The 21,358-nt window shown below is 45.5% G+C and overlaps 6 protein-coding genes across 6 annotated transcripts; 5 read left to right on the top strand and 1 right to left on the bottom strand.

Moving 5' to 3' along the window:
• Positions 1-1,062: 1,062 nt before the first annotated feature.
• GGS22DRAFT_200026 (uncharacterized protein) lies at positions 1,063-4,098 on the top strand (the record flags this gene model as incomplete). The annotated part of the gene is made up of 4 exons (XM_047966379.1): positions 1,063-1,107; positions 1,235-1,403; positions 1,462-1,588; positions 1,640-4,098. The coding sequence occupies 4 exons, from the start codon at positions 1,063-1,065 to the stop codon at positions 3,873-3,875; spliced, it is 2,577 nt and encodes an 858-aa protein (XP_047819706.1). The 3' UTR covers positions 3,876-4,098.
• Positions 4,099-6,342: 2,244 nt separating this feature from the next.
• Positions 6,343-7,395, top strand: GGS22DRAFT_188160 (Cut8-domain-containing protein; the record flags this gene model as incomplete). Its single annotated transcript, XM_047964694.1, has 2 exons — positions 6,343-6,424; positions 6,557-7,395. 2 exons carry the CDS (start codon positions 6,343-6,345, stop codon positions 7,393-7,395), a joined length of 921 nt encoding a protein of 306 aa, XP_047819705.1.
• A 2,418-nt stretch (positions 7,396-9,813) lies between these two features.
• Positions 9,814-13,536, top strand: GGS22DRAFT_188159 (uncharacterized protein; the record flags this gene model as incomplete). Its single annotated transcript, XM_047964693.1, has 9 exons — positions 9,814-11,304; positions 11,370-11,384; positions 11,504-11,686; positions 11,771-12,068; positions 12,122-12,363; positions 12,443-12,787; positions 12,844-13,017; positions 13,069-13,132; positions 13,211-13,536. The coding sequence occupies 9 exons, from the start codon at positions 9,814-9,816 to the stop codon at positions 13,534-13,536; spliced, it is 3,138 nt and encodes a 1,045-aa protein (XP_047819704.1).
• An 817-nt stretch (positions 13,537-14,353) lies between these two features.
• GGS22DRAFT_200021 (cysteine proteinase) lies at positions 14,354-16,026 on the top strand (the record flags this gene model as incomplete). The annotated part of the gene is made up of 1 exon (XM_047966378.1): positions 14,354-16,026. The coding sequence occupies exon 1, from the start codon at positions 14,428-14,430 to the stop codon at positions 16,024-16,026; it is 1,599 nt and encodes a 532-aa protein (XP_047819703.1). The 5' UTR covers positions 14,354-14,427.
• Positions 16,027-16,792: 766 nt separating this feature from the next.
• GGS22DRAFT_179550 (uncharacterized protein) lies at positions 16,793-18,000 on the top strand (the record flags this gene model as incomplete). The annotated part of the gene is made up of 2 exons (XM_047963690.1): positions 16,793-17,706; positions 17,769-18,000. The coding sequence occupies 2 exons, from the start codon at positions 16,793-16,795 to the stop codon at positions 17,998-18,000; spliced, it is 1,146 nt and encodes a 381-aa protein (XP_047819702.1).
• Positions 18,001-19,290: 1,290 nt separating this feature from the next.
• On the bottom strand, positions 19,291-21,064 carry GGS22DRAFT_162177 (uncharacterized protein). The gene has a single exon (XM_047961184.1). It carries the CDS (start codon positions 20,842-20,844, stop codon positions 19,402-19,404), a length of 1,443 nt encoding a protein of 480 aa, XP_047819701.1. The 5' UTR covers positions 20,845-21,064; the 3' UTR covers positions 19,291-19,401.
• Positions 21,065-21,358: the final 294 nt, after the last annotated feature.

Genomic DNA, 21,358 nt, shown 5'->3' with positions numbered 1-21,358 from the left:
GTTAGGTGCTTTCCGGTTGAAAGACCTACAAAGAGACCTAAGGATTGCTCACCGAATATGACACTAATACTAGGTAGTTATTACCAGATATGTAAATCTTAAATTACTATGTAGATAATTGTATAGTAGATACTCAAGTCGTTGCCCTCGTACAGAACTTCAACAAGCACCCACACCGCCGAGATACTTGGAGATACCGAGTTAATCGTGGATATGCCCTAGGTAGGTGGGTAGGTCACGACTTCCTTCATAAAGTCAGTCTGATTAGAAAGTTATATGAGATTCTCCTTCCTGTCCCTCCATTCTTTATTTAACACCACCACCATCCTCCTACTAAGGTTTCAGCAATCTTCCTTCTCTCAACTTTTTCACCTTTCAGTACCTCCAACTTCATACTCAATCGTTCTACTCCCTACCACTCATTCTTTTTTGTTTTTACGATCAGCAGCTAAGGCTGTTGCTCGTGCAAGTCCGCACGACAATATATCAAGAACATCAACGGACCTATACGCGTCTACCATCCAACCTCCTTCGACTCATACATCGTACACATCCATGTCCTCTACGTGAACCTCACAATCTATATATGCCTGTGGTTTTTATGGTAAGTAAATAAGCTGCAAACCCATTTTTTCTAAAGATACCAATACTCGACCTCGTCTCACCACACCGTCCCATCACGTTTTATCATTGCCCACCCTATTTCTATTTGCTAACGCACATGTACTTCCACCTTTACACTCGCAACTAATTTGACCTATCGCAATCTAGGGCATCTTGCACACACCTGAGTACATTCTGAATACAACACCGGTCTTGAGAGGCGTGTCCGATCCGGTCTAATCAACCTACTAGGTAGTTTTCTACCAAAAGGCAGCCACAGAAGGATTCGTTATCACCCTTAACCCTATCACGTTACTATTCATTAAATTTCCAGATCTCGCAACAGATTGAGATTTAGCTGGGAACATTTACACGCCACGAAATCATCAAGTCATTGCTTCTACTGATAGATGCCCAATCATCACAACCCATGGTTTGATCACATTTATTTGAGTAACGATGGCATCTAAGTTGTCATCCGCCGAACTGGCAGAAGCTATGAGGGTAAGTTATTCTCTCCTTCAACCATTTTTCAACTATACATATTTACTACCTACATATGTGTGGAGTGCAATGGCAGATTATAAAATGATAAAGCTTGGAGACATGTGTTGACTGAATCCCCCAATAGGCGGACCTTGGTAATAACCGACTTGAAGAATTGGCTATAGACGACGCAGCTAGAGGTCGCCGAGGAATCCCAGATCGTCGACAGCCGCCGTCTACACAGCCTGCCGGACGACCTTTTACTGGAATTTCTGAAACCCACGCAGCAAGTTCGGGGGCTGCAAGATGGTTTGGTGAGTCAAAAATATAAACCTCGCTTGATTAATCATTCATATTAACTCATAAAATAAGGTGCAATGGACGGAGGTCTATTCAACGACGAAGACCAGAAAGGTGTCATGGGTCTTGATTCGATCGAGGACGGAAATGCTCATCGACGTAACAAAATGCCTTCACGTGTCCCAACATATGATCCAGCGTATGTTACTCTTGAACACCAAATTACAGACCCTTGTTAACTCGGTTATAGAAACCCTCTTGGTCCTAGAGGTAACCCTAGCAGAACTTATCCTTCCGCTGGACAAACAAGTCGATATGCTGGGCTGTCAACACCTGAGACCACACCTGGCGTAGGACGTGGTGCAGGACGTGGTAAACCAACACCTGCCCGAGCGGCAACACACCAGCCCCAGACGCCAGTAGGGCGAGGCGGTGGTGCTTTGCCAAATGCACATAACCCATCTACCGTAGCTACTGGAAGTCGACTTGATTCCACACCACAGGGCACACCACAGGGCACATCACAGAAGCGCACAGCTGATCAAACTAGAGTCAGTAGTCCAACGGCGCCTAGAGTACCTTCTGTCGTAGTATCACTGCACGACGGTGGTGTGGGCGATACATCTGGAAAGGGTGCTGTTGGTCCCAACAGCATCTCGGTGGAATTACTGGCGGGAAAAAATCAAAAAGTTGAGAATGTTGCTGTGGAGAAAGACAACCAGTTGGCCGACATAAGCTTTACTCCGCCTCACTTACGACACGTAGTGCCTCCTGTGAAGCAGAAGGACGAAGTTGTATCTTCTGCGCCTCAACAAACGAGCCAAGGCCAATCTGATGGTAGCGGTATGGCTGGAGGCATACCTCCGCCTTTGGAGCACAGCCGGATCGTCTATCGTGATGACAATACCGACACTTCATTAGTGGCTGGAAAGGAGCGGGAAGGCGTACGCAGTACGGTCACTCTTTACGCACAACCCAAAATCGACACTGTGTTCTGGGAAGTTGCCACTCAGAATTCGATACTGAGGGGTGATATACGGCGCTGTGTAGGACCCTTAATGCTCGGAAGCCTCGTGTATTTGCGACGGAATAATGGAATTACGGCTGATGTACAGATCTGTTACATCACATTCTCAAGCATTATTGCTGCAGAAAAGTTCAAGACAGCGCTGAACTTCTACAGAGACAAGCATGCAAATTCCAAGGAAGAACTCTTCAAAGAGAAGTTTGAAAACTTGGAAAAAGTTGAAGAACCCTTAACTGACAAGGCGCCGTCGGTCTTGATGTCACCCAAGACTGAAATGAGCGGTCAGACTGCGGTGGAGGATTTGATTGTTCTGGAAACAACTAGACCGCCTCAAAGCTCTTCTTCTCAGCCGGAAGACCTTCCCGAACAACGAGAACATGCTCGACCATCTCCTATTCGTCTTACAAGCAGTAGTGTTGGACTATATGTCCCTAAACGATCTTCAGGACATTCTACTGGTTCCGCATTGCCAGTCATCGCAGACATTGCAAAGCATGGCAAGGGAGATACCGTACAGACGAACGGAAAAGGTGGATGGTACAATAAAGACTCAAGTTACAAGATTCTTAACCATTCTGTGGAAACCATTGAGAAGATTCCAGTTGGAAAGTACTTGTCACGAGCGACTCTTCTTGTCCTTACTAATCTTACCAATAAGGACTATGACTCAATGCACAAGGAATATCTGTCCATGCTCCCTTCGACTTCCACAATGTCATCGGAACTGATAAGCATGAGACAGAAACGTAGTGCTTTGGATGTTGCTGCCAAATGGCTGTGGATGAAACCCAACTTCACGGACTTGCGCTTCGACGAACAGAAGCAGGCATATGCGGTAGTCTACGCAAATGTTCGACATGGGAAGAAGAGAGTCGTACGCTCAGTCGACCAGCTGATCGAGTTACGACCATCTCTGGCATCTTGCCCACAAGGAGTAATCAAGTTCAATGAATTCATTGGAACGAATGGGCTGAATAAGAAATACAACCCTGGTCCATATTTGATCGATTGGGATGACAAGTGTGAGGAAATAAGTGAGGACTTCCTGGCCGATGAAGGCGAGATGACGCAGGATCAAGAACTTCCACTTGCCGAAGCAGAGCAAAATTGTACGGGAGAGCAGGAGAAGAAGCGAGAGGAAACGAAAATGAATGCCCCCGATATTATGAGCAACAGAACGATTCGTTTCTTGCTAGAGAACCAACACCCTTCTAACAAGTTCTCGGGCCGGGCTTCTCAAGGTGTACCTGCACCATCGACTTCAAGTTACAGAATAACCAGCTCACCAGCATCTACTCATCGGACTGGTGCGTTGCCAGTACCACGTATCGGTTCGAGTAGTGCTGTACACCATCATCTTCCATGGGAAAGTGGACTTAACGGGGAATCATCGACTTCCCGCGCAAGTCATCGCGATTCTCATACTGCATCGGATCACACTAATGCCGGCCACTATTAAAACTCCCCGGCATGAGATGTGAAACGTCTGATGGGAAAAATTTTAATAATCCCATCTTAGATACTAGGAGATGGTTCGCACACCATAATTTCATAAATTCCCCTATTGCACAACGAATTCCGAAGCTTGATTAGGTCCCCTGAAAGCACACCGAATACTCGACTGATTTTCGCCTTGATGATTCTTAATCATGACTGAAGCCTTTGGTCTACTTAGGGCTCGGAATTTTCGACATAACTCACTGTTGACATCCATGGGGGTGGGGGTGGGCTTACTACCACCTTCATTCTCCATACTATCCTCGGGCGGAAACTTGTGATGATATTGGGCCCGATAATGTTCACGAGAGCACTCTCAGTTTGTCCTTATCAAACTACACAACAAATTGGTTCTTTGAATCCCTACTTAACCTTGACAACGAACTAAGACAAGCTCTTTCTTCGTCAGCATATGACGGCAAAGCAACCTATGATCCGAAAGAGTTAGGAGTTATGGTTCTATAAACGGGCAATTAATGTGGATGCTCTTTTTTCTATTTTTTCTTCTTCTGTGAGCCTTTTACTGGCATGGAAATCTATGGAAATCGGTTTCCATGAACTAGGGGCTCCTATACCTATCGTGATCTCCTTCTAAGGTATCCGAGAGGCTATTGGACGAGGTTAAGTTGAAGTCACTGTTGTTCCTGTCGTCCTACTCAAGGGCAACAGGCGCTTATGACCTAACCTACGTCTCTTCCTTTGTGCTGAGATATTGCGATGGATAGGTACGCAATGTGGCCTTATGTCCTGCTGCTAAATCAATGAGATGCTGAATTGCTTTTAAACGAAAGCTATTTCCGCGACGTGCTATGATTATCCAATTCTTCGTGCAATTAAGTATACCCAATCAGAAAGTGTGGAACACGTAGGATAAGAGGACTGCCTCGTTGAGTGACATGTAATTAACTACAGCACCCCTGTAATTTGTAATAGTACATCAGATTTATAGTTACCAATAGTTGTCATGGCCATAGTCTCACATTGGATACTTAGATACCCAGGTATGAATAGTAATGATTGGTTAATTTCGCGCTATATGAGTCATCTGGTTCTGGAGATTTAGATCTGTATGTCGGACAGTCTGGGGTGAGGTATAGCAACCTTCGAGCCGCACGATTCGGACGATGCTGGAGTTTGGTATGAAGAGAGCAAGCCAATGCATCTACTAATATACGGAGCTAGTCAGATTGGATGGCTTGGCGACTTAGAGATAGGTTATGATTTGTGCCTTGAGTTGATGGAAAATGTGTCGTAACAAGAGGCGGTCACGTTGGAGCTGCTTGTCTAGAAGAGCTTAACCCTGGTAGGGAGCCAATCAGAAGGGCCGACGGGGATCCTTGGACGGTTGCTGCGTTGGTGACTTGTGACTTGTTTTTTTTCTGCATCCCCACACAGATGTGTAAGTGGACGAGGGGCGAGGGGTCGTGGATGGATGAGAGGCGACGGTCTGTGGTCTAAAATAAGCGTTCAGGATTTCATGCGACATCATTGTCTTTGAGTGTGTATTGTATGTGTAAGCGTTAGATTGCGTATCTACGATACTAGAAAAGCGTGGTCAGAAATGAAATAGTTAGACAAAATGTAACTATTTGCATTGAAATGATGAACGAATGAGTCAACGAACGAACGATTGAATAATTACTTCGTACGCTGTACTAATAAACGAGGAATCCCTGTGCCTTATGAATGGATTGTATTACATAAGTATGACAGGGTTAGGTAAGGTTAAGATACCTAAGAACTTAGATACTTAGGTACGACGTAGGTATTACTAGTGCAGCCACAGGAACTAGGTACCCGCTTTTTGATTCGAGGTAGCCAACAGCATCAAGGGATAGACCGGGGCACCTGGCAGCTGGCTGTCGATTAGGCCATTAGGATTTGGCTAAGCAGGGCAGTCTGCCTAAGACAAGTACGATCGTTGTTACTTGGACAGAAACATCCAGCGCATATCCACACACATCCACACACACTCTTGAATCCACTCCAACCAAACCCAAACCTAAACCGAATAATCACCAGTACAAGCACCGGCACCAGTGCAGTACTTTCATTCTTCTCCTCCTCTTTCTACATAATTAATCCCTTACTCTTAAACAACTTGCGCTGCCCCCGTCAAGTCAATGCGCAGCCAATATTAGGCGGTCTTTTATGCCTGAAACCTGACGAAATAAGTAACGACAAGTCAACAACATTCTTTTTATTCTCCATCCTCCATTCTCCCCTCAATTTATTTACTTTTCCTCCCTCTCTCGACCCGACAATTATCATTCCTCTATCCTTCGTTGGACTGATCCTATTGTCAACAACAACCAACCCGATAAAACCGACCGACGTCGACGAAATATATCATCCCACAAGCGGTTTGACGTTAAGGAGAAGGGATATTAAGAAGCGTTTCGCATTCGGATAAATAGTCGTCAGCAATAATGAACGTGCTGCTGTCACCACAGCCACCGTCTTTCTTCTCACACCAACACGATCTAAACCGACGTTCTCCCACACGTTCAAGTATGTATTTATTGAGTGCATTGCTTTTGTTATCTTTCCGTTGTTTGGAGTCACGGAACATAGACTCGACTATGCTATGAATCGTTGGATTACGCAAGCTGTACTGTGAGCTAACAATCATTCTTCCATTAGTGTCTTCTCCATTCTACAACACTCTTGGTTCGAGCCGAAAGCGAAAGGCTGAAGATGATGGCGATGAAATGTCTGTTTCGCCTACAAGCTCTCCTGCAATTCAATCCAGACAACTTGCCCCAAGAGCAACTAAAAAGATTCGATCGAGCGAACTAGCTGGGAGGCCTCTATCCCTCCCTCGACTCCTCGAGACTCTCGATGCCACACAACTGCGAACCGTCTTACAGACCATTTGCGAGCGACAACCCGAGATTGGCGAGGAGGTTGTTAAGAGTGCCCCAAGACCCACGGTTGAGTGCGCGCTACAAGTTTTGAAGGAGTATCAGGACAAGCTACGAAATGCATTCCCCTACGGCGATTCGAGTTCCGACTATACCTACTTCCGAGTCAAGCAACCGCTTGTAGCGCTCATCGAAGCCCTTGCCGATTTTACTCCCCAGTATCTCCCTCCCCACGAGACTAGCGCCAATGTCTCCTTGCAGTATCTCGATGGTGCTACCAAGGTAGTTCACGAATTACCCGAATGGGAAAACCATCGGCATCACAAGGAGAACGCGTACGATGAGATATCGAAGGCATGGGCTCTGGTCATCAATGAAGCATCTAAGAGAGGAGCCGGGTTTACCTTGCATTCAGCTGGATGGGATCAAGTTCTTGCTAAGCATAATCAACAATCAGGTGGCAGACTAGGAGCCGCCATTGCGTCCATGAGCGCAAATCTCGGATGGGTTGGTGGACCAGGTGGTGGAATCCCGAATACGTCCGGCGGCCAAGGCTCGATTTTGGAAGATATAATGTCAGGCAACTACGGTTCGCCTGTCTCAGTTGGTCCCTGGTAGGAACCCAAGCCGTCCGAGAAATGAGCTGGGAAAGAGGAGGCCGAAGAGGGATGGATTTCAAGACAATTCGTATACCCCCCTTGGTCGGGTCGTCACCGAAGATTCTCTAAATCGTCTTGAAGGCAGGCTTGCCTAGGGAGCACGAAAAGTAACGAGCAAACGACATTAAATTAGCATCAATGCGGCATCAAGCATATAGCAAAGTAGGGCGTCATTAGTTGAGTACGGGGGATGGATGCATCGCACATATCACAGCACCAACTCGCAACGAGATTACGATGAACATTGATTTCGGTTCCTTTCGTTTAGGGGCATGGCACGGGTTCATAGATTTGCTGGCCGCGGGTTTTTTTTCCATGGCTGCCATACCGGCGTTCCATCATCATCATCGTTCTTTGATTTATGGTGTCTTTTTTCCAACTCTCATCTGATATCCCACCCCTTAACCTTAACCTTAACCTCAACCGCCACCTCCTTTTCTATTCGACATAATCCCACATTACTATTACTACCACTACCACTACCACTGCTACTACTCCCGTTTGTTGGATGGATGGAATCAAGGAAGAGGTGCTGCTCGTTGGGTATGTGGGTTGTACCTTTCGACTACCGTACCGTCTCCGAGGGCGATGCGACTTGCCGCTTGTCGGCTTAGACGCGATAATGTACATACATGGGCGCGGCGGGGGTTAGGCTGTAGGGCTGTAGCATAGGGTGTTAATTGGCGGCTGCCAGGCTGCTGTTCTAAAGAGATGATGGTCCGTATGGGGATTGTTTATACATGGATTCGTGTGTGGTGTTCGTGATTGTGTGAAATATTTTGCAGCTGCCTTTCTTCACCGACCCGATGTCGTATTGCATCCGATGAGATGCCCGATGCTATGAATGGGGGTTGGTTGATGCTGATCCCTATGCGCCCACGGAGTAGTTACGTATGTGGCTTTCAGTCAACTGTCGGCTCTTCTAAGACGACCGGGTGGCTGACGGTACGTACTGCATTTATTCGCGCATTAGGATCAATAGTAAGATTCAAGGGGAAGGACGGCGGACCATAAGAACAATTCCGCCAACCCGCCAATTCAATTAATGTATTGAAATGTATACAGTGTAATACAGTGTAATAACATACAGTCTGGTATATATTCCACACAGTGCCCTAAAACTTACAGGGGATTGTAGCGCTGTAGGGCGCTGAAAGCCCTGTAACTCATAGGCTTTATAGCGCATAAATTCCTTGTAACTTATAAATGGCTTTTTAGGTATATAAAAAGTCCTAAAGCTAGCGCTGAAGCCCATTAAGGTTATTATTAATACCTATTTAAACATTTTCGAAACGAATTAAATCAATCGATTCGATTCAGTTGAATGCGTACCTATTAATAGGTAGGTAAATAAAGAAGGATATACGTGTAATAGTTCAAAACGATGGGTATCACGTGACATACGCTGAGCCTCATCGGGTAAATGTCAACAGCGCGTATTATAAGTTTAATTAAATCTCAAGGTAGAAATACTAGTTTTGAATAGATAAAATGTATATAAATAGAAAGATCTTTCAAAGCGCTTTCGAATGAACCTATTTTATTTGCGAGCGACCGAAAATTGAAGCGTATAAGGGTATCCGAATTATGAGCTATATACTGAAATATGAAATACGAAGGTAAAAAAGCTATGCGCTATAACGCCTATAAGTTACAGGGACTTTCAGCGCCTTATAGCGCTATGACCCACTGTAAGATTCAGAGCACTGTGTGGAATATGTATCAGACTGTACGTTATGATACTGTATTATACTGTATACATTTCAATACATTAATTGAATTGGCGGGTTGGCGGAATCGGCCTTATGGTCCACTCTAGGAAGTCAAAAGTCGAGCAACACTTAACTTGAGACTTATATAGGTATGAATTAGCTGAGTATGAAAGATCTTAGCTTTCATAACATCGGAATTCCGATTGACTTTATTATTTCGTCCACAATTTCTGTAGTTAGCAAACATTAGTAACTATAATAATTAATGGTGTAGTTATAGGTCGGCGATGAGTGAGAATTAACAGCCGCCATGCAGCATTTCAAGGTTGACACCAGCTGAAAAAGAAATTTGTATCAATATTGCAACGTCGGTTAGGTGAAATGATCCCCTTATGTCGCTACCGACTTACTTCAGCTCGTATTTACTACCAAGTTAAACTTAGTAACTAGGTAGGTAAAATCCAGAGATAGTGTTGGTTATACCTACCTAGGTAGATTATAAACCTGTGAGGGCGCAAGTTTCTCATCTCCAATCTTACTATTTGAGTTTCTGTTCAAACCCCGATGCTTCTTTTCCTACGAAGTACCCGAATCTTCAATTCATCCTACAACAGAGCTATTTCACCGGACTTCTCAAGAAAGTCATTTCCCGACATTGGACAATCATGGCTGATGACGACGACCCCCCCGTGGCTCAGGTTGAACACCAAAATGAAGTCGAACTCAAAGAGCAAAACTGGACAGAACTGTATGAATTTCTTACGTCGGGATGGGGCGATGATTACGACAAGGACAAGCTATCCGAACTATTAAAACTACAGGATAAAGATACTATCAACGCTCATCGCGAGCATTATGACCACGGACGAACCCTACTTCATAGAGCAGCTTGGAACAACTCAACAGAGGCGGCTAAACAGCTGCTTCTCCTTGGAGCAGAGATTGACGTTACTGATGACCGAGGGTACACCCCTTTAATCGAAGCAGTCATGTACAACGAAACAGAGACCAGCAAGTTTCTTATAGATCACGGAGCAAACGCCCAGATAACTGATAGTGATAAAAGTACTCCTCTCTATATAGCGAGTACTCATAAGAATATAACCATCATGGAGTGTCTTTTATCTCGAGATAAGACCAGCCTTGATGTCCCCAATACCACAGGCAGGACTCCACTATGTGTGGCCGCGGAAGAAGGTAGTGTCGAGATTGTCGGCCTGCTGCTAAAATTAGGGGCAGACTTATGCAAAGCAGACAACAGTGGAAAGACCCCACTGATGTTTGCATGCGAGATGGGATACCTAGACATCGTGGACAAACTATTGGACAATTCCCTAAATCTCGAACATGTCGATCAACGCGACAATAATGGAATGACGGCATTATACATGGCTTTCAAACAACCTAATTCCAGTCCTGAGATTGTGAGGCTTTTGTTGGACAGGATGGTTTGGGCAGATTTTGGTAATCAAGATAAGCTGGAACAGGAAGCTATCATCTGGGCTGCAGAGATAGAGGAAACACATGATATTGCTGGCACGATATTAATGAAAAGAAAAGGATCGAAAGAAAAGCCTACAATTGCCGGTTCAGAATCATGGAGTGCCATTGAGTGGGCTGCGTATAGAGAGGAACCAGAAGTACTATGGTTACTTCTATCTAGCTCGCGGCCTACAGATAGTACGGAAAACAGTCGGAAACTTGCCTTGGATAGAATTTCTCCTCAAATTTCCAGAGAAATTGGAAAGGGGAATAAGGGCAAAGCGATTGATGTTAATAAATCTCTCGTCACTGACATCTTACGGGACCCTCCCTTTACTCAAACATCAAGACGTATGGAGCCCTTCAACATACCGAGCATTGGAAATCTTGATAGGGATTCCATTACAGTGGTGCAAGGATTCGAGGCTGCAATCATTGAATTCTATGAAGGAAATGCCGGGTCGGGATTCCTTAGACGATTTCGCAACGTAAAGGAAGCTATTTATGATAAAGGACCCGACGCGATATTGAAAGAGGCGAAAGGCAACATGGAACGAATTTTCGCGGCCAAGTCGAAGCAATTACCGGAATCATTGAACAAGCCTTTCGGCCTATATCAAATGTACCTCCGCGAAAAACCAAAGTTCATGTGGGTTCATTTACCGGCGACAAATGTGAGTATAGCTATTATCTAATATTTTACTATTTTATATCGTATATGCTGACTATATATGGATAGATGGTATGGATGAATGTGAGTTTTAAATTTATCAACGCTCCTATGTTATCCGAGCCATAATGTCGACGCCGCTGCCTGCGAGCACGCGGACAGGGCTTATATGTGACAGGAACATCCATTAATTAATCTCATAGGATCTGCTGAGAAGAATCATGAAAGATCGGGGATCGACAAAGGAAGATTTCCAGGAGATAAGTTCCTTTTTCCGAGATAATTGGTTGCAAGTACCGGATAGAACATCTCAATCGCGATTCATGAGTCCTCGATGCGTGGCTATTGATGGGAAAAATGGCACTTCGGGTTACAAATCTCTCTACGTAAGAATATCCAATTTATTACTTACTAAGTGGGCATTTAATAGGTCAAATTGGGATATTTGATTCCTTTCTAACCGGAGATAGATGCCGTACCTTACTTTTTCTACCGAGTTTTCCACGGAGACGGACCAACAAGAGGCAAAATTGAAGGAAGCAAAAACAAGATACGAAAGTTTGTTCAATTCTTATAAAGGCAAAGTTATCCATGGATCACCGACACTTGACGAGGCATACTACCACTTTTCTTCTGATGAAAAATCTCAGGACGACAAAAGACATCGCAACGAAACCCAAGTAGTTACAAAGAAGATGTATTCAACACGTCCTTCATCTTGGAAACTTCTTCGGGTTAATCAACTATGGAGTTGGGTTATCGATAAAGGTACGTTCGCAACTCACTTTATTATTATTTTCAAGTTCTAATGCGCATTAAAGACTTACTAATCACTGCCACTACACATCCTGTTGATAAGGAAGAAGATTCTTTATTAACTGACATACTTGAATACCTTGGTAAGAGAGGAGAGGCCGGAGGAAGTCATTCTCAGCCTAGCTCCGCAGTTGATATGAGCAAACTGCTTGTCGACTACTGTATCGGCTTCTACGAACGAGAGCAAGTAGACCATGAACCAAACCAATCGATAGGTCAAATCTACTTCGACGCCATTAATGAAATTGTGTGTCTTAATCAATCCCTCTTTCTAAAAACACTACCTAGTATCGATACTATATTCTAACATTTTTTACAATTTAAAGGCAATAAAAGAAGCAAACTTATACGCAGGGTTCAGCTTGCAAAAGAACAACGTTGGAAATGCCGCCGAAGACGATGTAAGGAAAAAGAGATTTGCCGAGAATGTGAAAAAAGCCATCAGCGAAGCAGCAGCTCTTTCTTGTGACATCAAGGATATTCGCGATGAGCTAAACATTCTCAAGACTATTGCCAACTACCAGAACAATGTACAGATGAAAATGAGTGACGTGCAGGGTAATGACGATCACTCAAAAGCTGGCATTCTGGTAAAATCGGACTATTTAGCGTCTAGGATAATTAGTGATATTGAAAACATGGACCAAGCCGCGGATCGAATCCATTCAGCTGTAGGATCAATGCAATCCATCACCGTGGTTGCTTAGAACTAACTATTGAGTATTAGGTAGATACAATCCTCTCTCTGGAACAAAATGAGATTTCAAATGATCAAGCCAAGACTGCCAATGATCAAGCTAAGACTGCCAATGAACTGTCTAAGACTGCCAACCGTCAAGCTGAAGAGAGTATAAAACAAGGTCGAACACTCATGGCCTTTACCGTCATTACAACAATTTTCGTGAGTTTCCACCTTATGCGGTTGAATTGATAGCAAACTAACACTTTACAGTTACCTCTCTCATTCCTTTCATCTATCTTCGCTCTAGATTACGAAGCCTCACAGAAAACCCCGGGTAAAGTGTATGGAATTATAGGTACCTAGGCTTTCTCACAAGTTCCCGTAATACTGGAATGCTAACATTGGATACTAGTTGGTGTCGCTCTCGGGATTCTCGTTTTTATAGTCGTGTTTGGCCTTCAGGCCGGCCGATGGATAGTGGATAAGCTGGGGGAGACAATACTGGGTGAGCTCATACGGAAGCACAAACCCGATTATAGCGCTATAAAAGCCATGTTCGGGCTGGAGCCGATGATAGAGAAGACCGAAAATGAACTCTCAGGAAATAATTCTAAGTGGAACCAGATTCGGCGAAGAATATGGAAGCCAGCTGGAGGGGTGCTAGATGGCAATTCTAAAACGCTGGAAGAAGGCGGGCTTGTGGAACAAGGGGGACAAACCACAGTTGACGCGAATTAGCTAGCATAGGTAGAGTAATGTTAGGGGTGCGAGATAAGAGTAAGCTTTTCTTTAGGTCCGTACTTACGAAGAGAAGGCATTGATAGATACCTACCTATACTTGTGCACTTCTGATATTCTAGATGCATATTGGGACCTAATTTGATAAAATTTACTGTATGTACCTTACCTTTGAGGAGAAGTATCCTAATCTACCTATCCTTCATGGGCACCTACCTGGGTACTAGGTATGCACCATGGAACTTAGATCCTATCCCGATCTGAAGGTTCTTCAGATCTCTTGGCAAGATTGAGTTTTCGTAAATTCCCGAGCCGTTATTAGGTATCTAGGTAATCATATTTGATACGTCCTCAATAGTTCAAAATCATGCCAAGTTTGAGTTTCCTGTCGACTTAAAAGGGTGAGATGAAATATGTAAGAATTTGCGGAGTAGGGAATTATCCTCGGTGATTCGTTTGAAGGAATTGGAAACGTAATTTCTACATTAAACTCAATATAAAGATTACCTACCTAGGTACTTAGTAGTTGAAAAGCCTTTTTCCGATGTCAGTCTTTGGGATGGCGTTTTCAACAGAACTATAACGACGGAGATCAAAATAGGTCAAAACTTACAGGGAGGAGTATTGAGGAAGTGCATATTGGCCGAAGGAAGCGTTTGGGGTAAATACCTAATTATAATTCACTGAGGTAGTCTCAAATTTTAACATTGATTCGAAGCAGAAGCAGGATGAAACTTACCTACCGTATTTACCTAGGTACCTATCTCATCGGCTCCCAATGAAAAAGGGTATATAATCTACCTAGTAATTTCGTTACCATCAGTCCACTGTGAAAATTCCGACGACTAATGAGCCTACTACCTACCTAACTTATTACTGCATCAATCCAAGATGGTTACTTCCGACTCTCACTCTAGTTCTTCCCCTCCCGGGATATCCTCCAACAATATTGACGCGTATGCTCTCTTTGAGGCTCTCACAGGTCATAAGATGGATAGGCGATCAATACCTTCTCGAACCATGTCTGAAGACTACGAGGATCTTGGAAACGAGGATGATGATAGCCCTCTACTTGGTCAGGAGCCTTCTCCCGATGAACCACCCAAAGAAGTTAACATCGGTGCGATCAACCCCTATGCCCTAGTCGAAGCTATGATTGGCCATAAGCTGGACCGCCACGCACTGTCCACTTCGCGTATCATCTCAGACGTCTTGCAGACCGATTATGAAGAGCTTTTCGACTTGAAGCACAAGTCAGTCCTCTTTGCTGGCCTTAAGCTCAATGAGCAGGAACGACGAGCCGAGGAGTTGCCTGAGAATGAGATCAAGATTCTTGAGGAGCGAGACCTTGTCACACCAGACCTATCACGTGTTAAAACTCTCAATGACCTGGAAAAGATTGGTCTCAAGGAGGTCGGAGATATTCGAATCAAGATGGCTCGTATGCAGAACGGAAAACTCCGTCTCATACTTGATGGCCAGTCGCTAGGTAGAACGGTTGGCAACGACGATATCACCGAGACGATCAACGATCTCGTCCTCCCCTTCCGCCATAATAAGGAGGATCGCGAATGGGCCCCTCCAAACAGTTCTTGGCGCGACATGAATGAAGCCCTCTTCCGGAGCATCCCCCGCCGATTCATGATGGACGGACCCCCATTCGCATTCACCCGCAACTTCCACGAGCAATACCAGCACCGATTCGATGACCCAACCCAGGGCGCAGCAAGCAACTGCTGGCTGATCGCCGCCATCTTCTCCGTGTTCTGGTCCAACCCAGCCATGATCAACCGATCAACACGCATGCTCTCCTCGCCAATGGAACGCAGCCGACGAACGCTCTCCGTGAAATTCCACGATAAAGGCGGGCGCAACAACGCGGAAACCGACACCGTCGAAGTGGACTACCAGATTCCCGTCAACAACTCAACCGACATGCCCATCTACGCGCGCTCCAGCGACGGCTTCGAGGCCTGGCCCGCGCTCTACGAGAAAGCGTTCGTGAAATGGATGACGGGCTCCCAGGACCGCAGCCGCGTCGACCTAACACAGGCCCACAACGGCGACCCCGTCAAAGCCATGGCCCAGATCAACGGCCGCGAACCGCGCTACTACTTCACAGACCGCCACTCCGCGGCCGAGCTCGCGGGTCTCGTGCGCGCGTGCAGTGTTAACAAGCGCACTATCAGCCCCATGGCGGCTTGGACGCACGCTACCGGCGACATGTTCCGCGGGAGCAATTTGGTTGCGAACCATGCTTACTCGGTCCTGGGCTGGGTTAGCGAGGGCCAGGAGGAGAACCAGTATATCATTGTCCGCAACCCCTGGGGCGTTACTGAGCCCCGCGGCTTGACGTCCTATCCGGGGCTTTTGGACCGTGTTGAGCCGGAGTACTGGCCTCCTGCTGCGCTGCTTGACCGTGATGGCGTGTTGAGTATTGAGGTTCAGACTTTTAAGAAGTGTTTTGCTTGTATTGGTGTGGCGAAGTGAGATAGGTGGCTGAATGTGTCGGTTGAATAGGGTTAGGGTTGTGATTACGTTGGGTTCGGTTAGGGTTAGGGTTAGGGTTAATTTGGGAATTGTTGCTATTTTGAAATGAAAATGTTGGGGGGTGGTAATTAGATTATAAACAAAATCTGTGATGTATTTCTATATAAAGGAGGGCATAAACTACTGGAAAAACTCTAGTTAAGAGCGTCCGTACGTCTCAGGGGCAAATAGAAAAGGGGGGTGGGATATCTTTTTAATGAAAAGTTTAGGTTAGCTGGTTTCATGCTGATATTAATGAGGATAAACTGTCATAAATAGAAATATCCTGCGTAAAAATTCCTGCAATGTGGCCACATTTACCATATACCTCTTACCAGCTTATCAATGGGGGCTTGGGAGTGTTAAAAAAGTCATGGTGACACGAGATTCTGTGAATCATGTCACAGGACTTGGTAATTTTCGTCGTATTTTCTAGCTAACCTGAGTAATCAGTGACTGTATTACAGATACGAAGCCGTACCAAAGAGAGGGATTAATGTACTTGACCTAATATCAATGCCTAAAAACATGTTGATGAATCAAACTCATACTGTGGAATGTTGGAGCTCCACCGATACTTACCTAGGCAGGTACCGAGTATACTTTATTTATATATTCCAGCATTCCTTAAATTCCTCACAATACTTTATACATGAAGGTACCTAATTTAACCTGTCTCGAATTTCTTCATGACTGCAATAATCCGCCTACATACAAGTTATACGTGATGGCAACCAACGGAAATCATTCTCTCGAGGGCAGGTTTCTTCAACTGAAAGAAATGAGAGGCCTTCTACACCAAGACAGGAAACGTGTATCTAAAATTGTTAACAGGTGCAATTGGTATATGTTCAACAACCCTGGAATAAGAGGCCAAATTGGGAGCATAAAGGAGTTTTACAAGCTCTGTCAAACTGCAATTTCTGATTACCCACCTGAGCAAGAGATGCCAAATGAGGAACTTGCCAATAATCCTCCCTCGAAAGGTAGTTTCTACGACAAGTATTTTCTACCGTACCCAGAAGGTAGTCCATACTGGTTCTCGAAGCAAGATCTGATACCCAGCAAAGACATCCATGACGTTCTTGCGGAAGCATGGAACAGGTGGCAAACCATAAGCACTCGAGCTACGCAAGTATACGAAGCCATAGAAAGTATCCCAAAACCAAACCGCATCAAGAAAGTGGTATGCTTAGGGCTGGGCGCTATCCTAAGAGCCCGTTCTCCAGAGAATAACATACGAAATTCACTCTGTCCGCGAAGCGTAGCCCAACATTGCTTGGCAATAGCCATCGTCAAGCGGTTAGAGAGGAATACGGGCAAACAGATAAGCCTCTACACCTCAGACTTAGCATACACAGCTCAACACAAAATTGCCCTTGAGAGATCGAATATCATTCGATTTAATGTACTCGATCCCAGTTACGGAAAACATGAACAGTTTCCCATGATCGATGACAACACTATGCTCATAGACTTTACTGGACCGCCTGATTGTCCGACGATGGCAATCATTGAAGAGTACGCACGGCCAGTGGTAATAATAGGGCATGCGGTTCCTCAAACAGGGCCATATCAAGATAGGCAATGGTTCGAGGTTACAGAGGAGGATGGTAATAAGCTCAGAGTGCCTGGATGCGCGTAAGTTGATTCCAGAACTTTAATACGCAGTATCTTTGGTTTACGGCTGCTAATGTTTCCAGAAATCTACCTCTTCCGGATGGTATGAATATTGGCGTATTATGCCCCAAACGCGTGCGAGATATGATGGTCCATGAATACAACATAGAAAGCAAGTTTCCGGCGGAGGATCCAGATCTTGAGCGGAGTTGGGGTAAAAACGAGCTTGTCGAATATGGATCTCGTGATAACTTCAGTGCTAATGGGGGCTACTACTGGTTTTCGACGACGCGCATGTATATCCGCAAGGACTAAAATTTTTCACCACTAGCCGATGGTAACGTTACGAACGTGGGAAAGATTTTGAGCAGAAAGGTATCAGCTGAGATAATGAAATAGAGTGGAGACTGGGATTTCTTAGGATGTTTTCTTAGAGCGAATAGAGCCAGTATAAAGTCTTATGTTTGCATATATCCGAGTGAGTGTGACAATGGCAGATTTAGCAATAGGGGCATGACAAGTAGGAATTCAGGGGTAATGAAGAAGATCCACTTTTGTTGATTACTAATCCAAAACAGCTGGTACCCCAAAAAGTTATTCCGTCTACGTTCGACGCAGTTTAAGCAAAGAAATTTTGCTGGAATAATACACCTAGTTCGTCTATTCCATTCTCCTGCTATGAATTTAAACACTTTCGTTACTATAACATGAGATGGCCTTCTGGGTAATGAAGTGAATATCTATCTAGGTAGTTAGGTATGCGAATATAAGCAAATTCAGTGAGCTGCCCGTTACAGTGTACCCTATTATTGCCGTAGAATGTTAGCAAGTCAGGTCTGGATGCCTAGGCACCGACACAGCGAGTTCAGAATGGGTAAGAAAAGCCAGTTCAATGACCTAGTTGCGGAACGAAATCAGATTTATGGTGAGATGTGAAGAACAGGCCGGCTAGAATATTGGGTAGAGCAAGGTTTGCAATAATAAATGGAATATAAGCGGCATTGTAACGCTTATTGCGGAGGTTTAGGGGGATAAAGGATCAATTGGATCGCCAGAACAATCTACCTAGGAAGGAGTCCGCACGGCCTAGTTTCCTATCTGAAGACTAATGATATGATTAAATCCGGGGAGGTTGCGGCGTTCCCGATTGACGAATTCTCTCAGTCGGACATCCAGCTATCAGTGGGGGGACGGTAAAATCGTATAGTGTATAAGCATACCTACCCCTACCTATACTGTCTGAAGTCCACCAAAGGGGCACCGCCAAAGACTATACACGTTTGGAGCTTTGAGACTGGGGCATGGCGGCGTTTTGATTCAAATTGATATAGGAATGATTAATTACGGGTAGTTCATTGGGATACAAACTTATTCAGAAGTACATAAGATGCAGGAACTTTGGGGTTGGGGCTGGTGTGTGGTTAGGGTTAGGGTTGGGGTTGCTATTAAAGTACAACCCTAACCCCAAAGGAAACTTTGCCTAGCTACTAATAGTCTAGGTACATAGGTACTTAGGTACCTATCATCGATATCATTGGAGTAGATTTGGATTGAAAGCACCCTAGTATCTATCATTTCGTATGGTTCAGTTAAAGTCATCATAGGTAAAGGCTTCAAAGAAAACTTAATAACTACCTAAACCCTAGGCCTTAGGAGCCCATCTCATACCTACCTCCTATATAACAGATGCATAACGAACAAAGCAACGAAGCCGCCTCACTCTATGGAATCAACCCCTTTAATGTAGTAGCTCCACTCCGTATCTCTACTCAATTCGTGTAGATCCTCCTTCGTCAGGCACAGTACAAGCTGCATCTCTCTCTCATTATCTGACGGGAAGAAATACATGCACCCAGGAAGCCTTGGCCCATCCGGTTTCCGAAACATCCTCGACTCGCCTAGCGCGCCCATCCGGAACGGCCGACCTCCCCACGTAAGCAGCGATGAACCACCAATATCCGTCGCTGGGTTGTATAGTCCGCCGTACATCAGCTTTGACTTATCCGGCACGCCGGCCATGAACGTTGCGCAGCTCCGAACACTCCACTCCGTCCTCGCATCTTCGAGGTCGCTTCGTAACATGCTGGCTAACTCTGCTACCGACTTGGCGACTATATCCCTGAAGGGTAGCCGTGTTGTTGCGTGAACTACCATTTGCCCAAGATACGTTTCAGGTAGGCCCACAGCTCGGCGCGCATTTACTGCCCGCCCGAACTTAGAAAGTTGAGAGGCTTCACAGCGACCGGATGAGAGACGGACGGCACAGATCCGTTGCCAGCAGAAAGCGGATAAGGCGTCGTCGGTAGATACGAAGGAGCCCTCTGTTTTCGGAGAAGCGCGATCCTTGATCTCGGTGAGGGCTGATCGTGGTACTGTGAATCCACACCATGTAGTTTCTGGTGGGGGACCTAGGGGCCAGGGGTTTGGGCGGAGGAGGTGACTGTAGTTCTTTGCCGGCTCATTGGGGTATAATAACGGCACGGCCCGCGAGCGGTCAGCATTGGCCCATCGAATTGCTTCGTCAGAGAGACTATCTCCGTTCATGAGGGTAGCCATGTGGTCCCATAGCTGCATGAGGCCGGTGCCGTCAATCATATTGTGGTGTGCGGACATCACGACGAGAACCCCGCCCGTGATGAAGACAGCTCGAATGATGAGGATCGGAATTGGGGAAAGACCATGTTGCTGTGGAAGGCCGGGACAGGGAACTAGATTCGTAGGTTCAAAGCTAGATATTGGACCTCCGGAGGCGAGAATTGAGGAGAGTGGAGGGAAATCGGCATCATGGTCCGCCCGGACGACGTCGTTGGGCGGAGCTGATGCTGGCCATGGTGCAGATGTTATGAAGCCTGAAGTCCCGGGCCCGGTATCAATCGTAATGACTTGGTCAGCTAGCCAGGGAATATTGGATCGGAGTTCGCCAAGCGCCGTCTGGATATCCGCAACGATAGCTTCCCGAGGCCTGGTTGGGAATGTCTCGAACGCGCGAAGAGTATGCGTATACCCGTTTAGAAAGGGGAACTGTGAAAGGACATCCTGATAAATATCATATTTCTCCTGTACGCACTTTTCCTCATAAATCTCGAACGCAAGACTTCCCATGACTTTTTGCAACAACCGACTCAGAATTTCGGGCAGGAAGCTTGAGTTGACGATCATGTTGAACGATAGCTTGACCCACAGACCAGGCGACTGCGGCTTGTGGGCGAAAATTTGCCATACTCACCAACCATGATGTATGCTCTCATCGCATGAGAAAGGACCCGCCTTACCGACGTGATAGAAGGCAAGTTGGTGTCTTCACATGTGAGTGCCTAGGACTGATCTGTCTCAGATAATAATAGCAAAAACGGCACAGTGGAGTAAATACGCAGGACAGGTCCCAATGTAACATTGCAACGTCGTACTCCGCCGGCGATCCGCTTTGATCGTCTCTACACTATTTCGGTTAGACATGGGGGCCAAAACCGGACTTAAATGACCCCTAACAGAGAGTAGGATTCCATGTCCTAACAACTACCGAGTAACTACCGGTAGGACGCTCCCTAAACGGGCGTTCCTGTAGACATGGTGCGTAGATGCGCGATATGGCACTTTCGATGTAAGTTCTTGAGTTTCCTGGAGAGTTGTGTAAGACCATACCACTTGTCACCTAAACCTATGGTCCCCGAAT

Source organism: Annulohypoxylon maeteangense (genome assembly GCF_022496945.1).
Source record: "Annulohypoxylon maeteangense strain CBS 123835 unplaced genomic scaffold GGS22scaffold_7, whole genome shotgun sequence".
NCBI lineage: Eukaryota > Fungi > Ascomycota > Sordariomycetes > Xylariales > Hypoxylaceae > Annulohypoxylon > Annulohypoxylon maeteangense.
The sequence above is the reverse complement of the archived record's forward strand: the minus strand, read 5'-3'. Positions and strand labels throughout refer to the sequence as shown.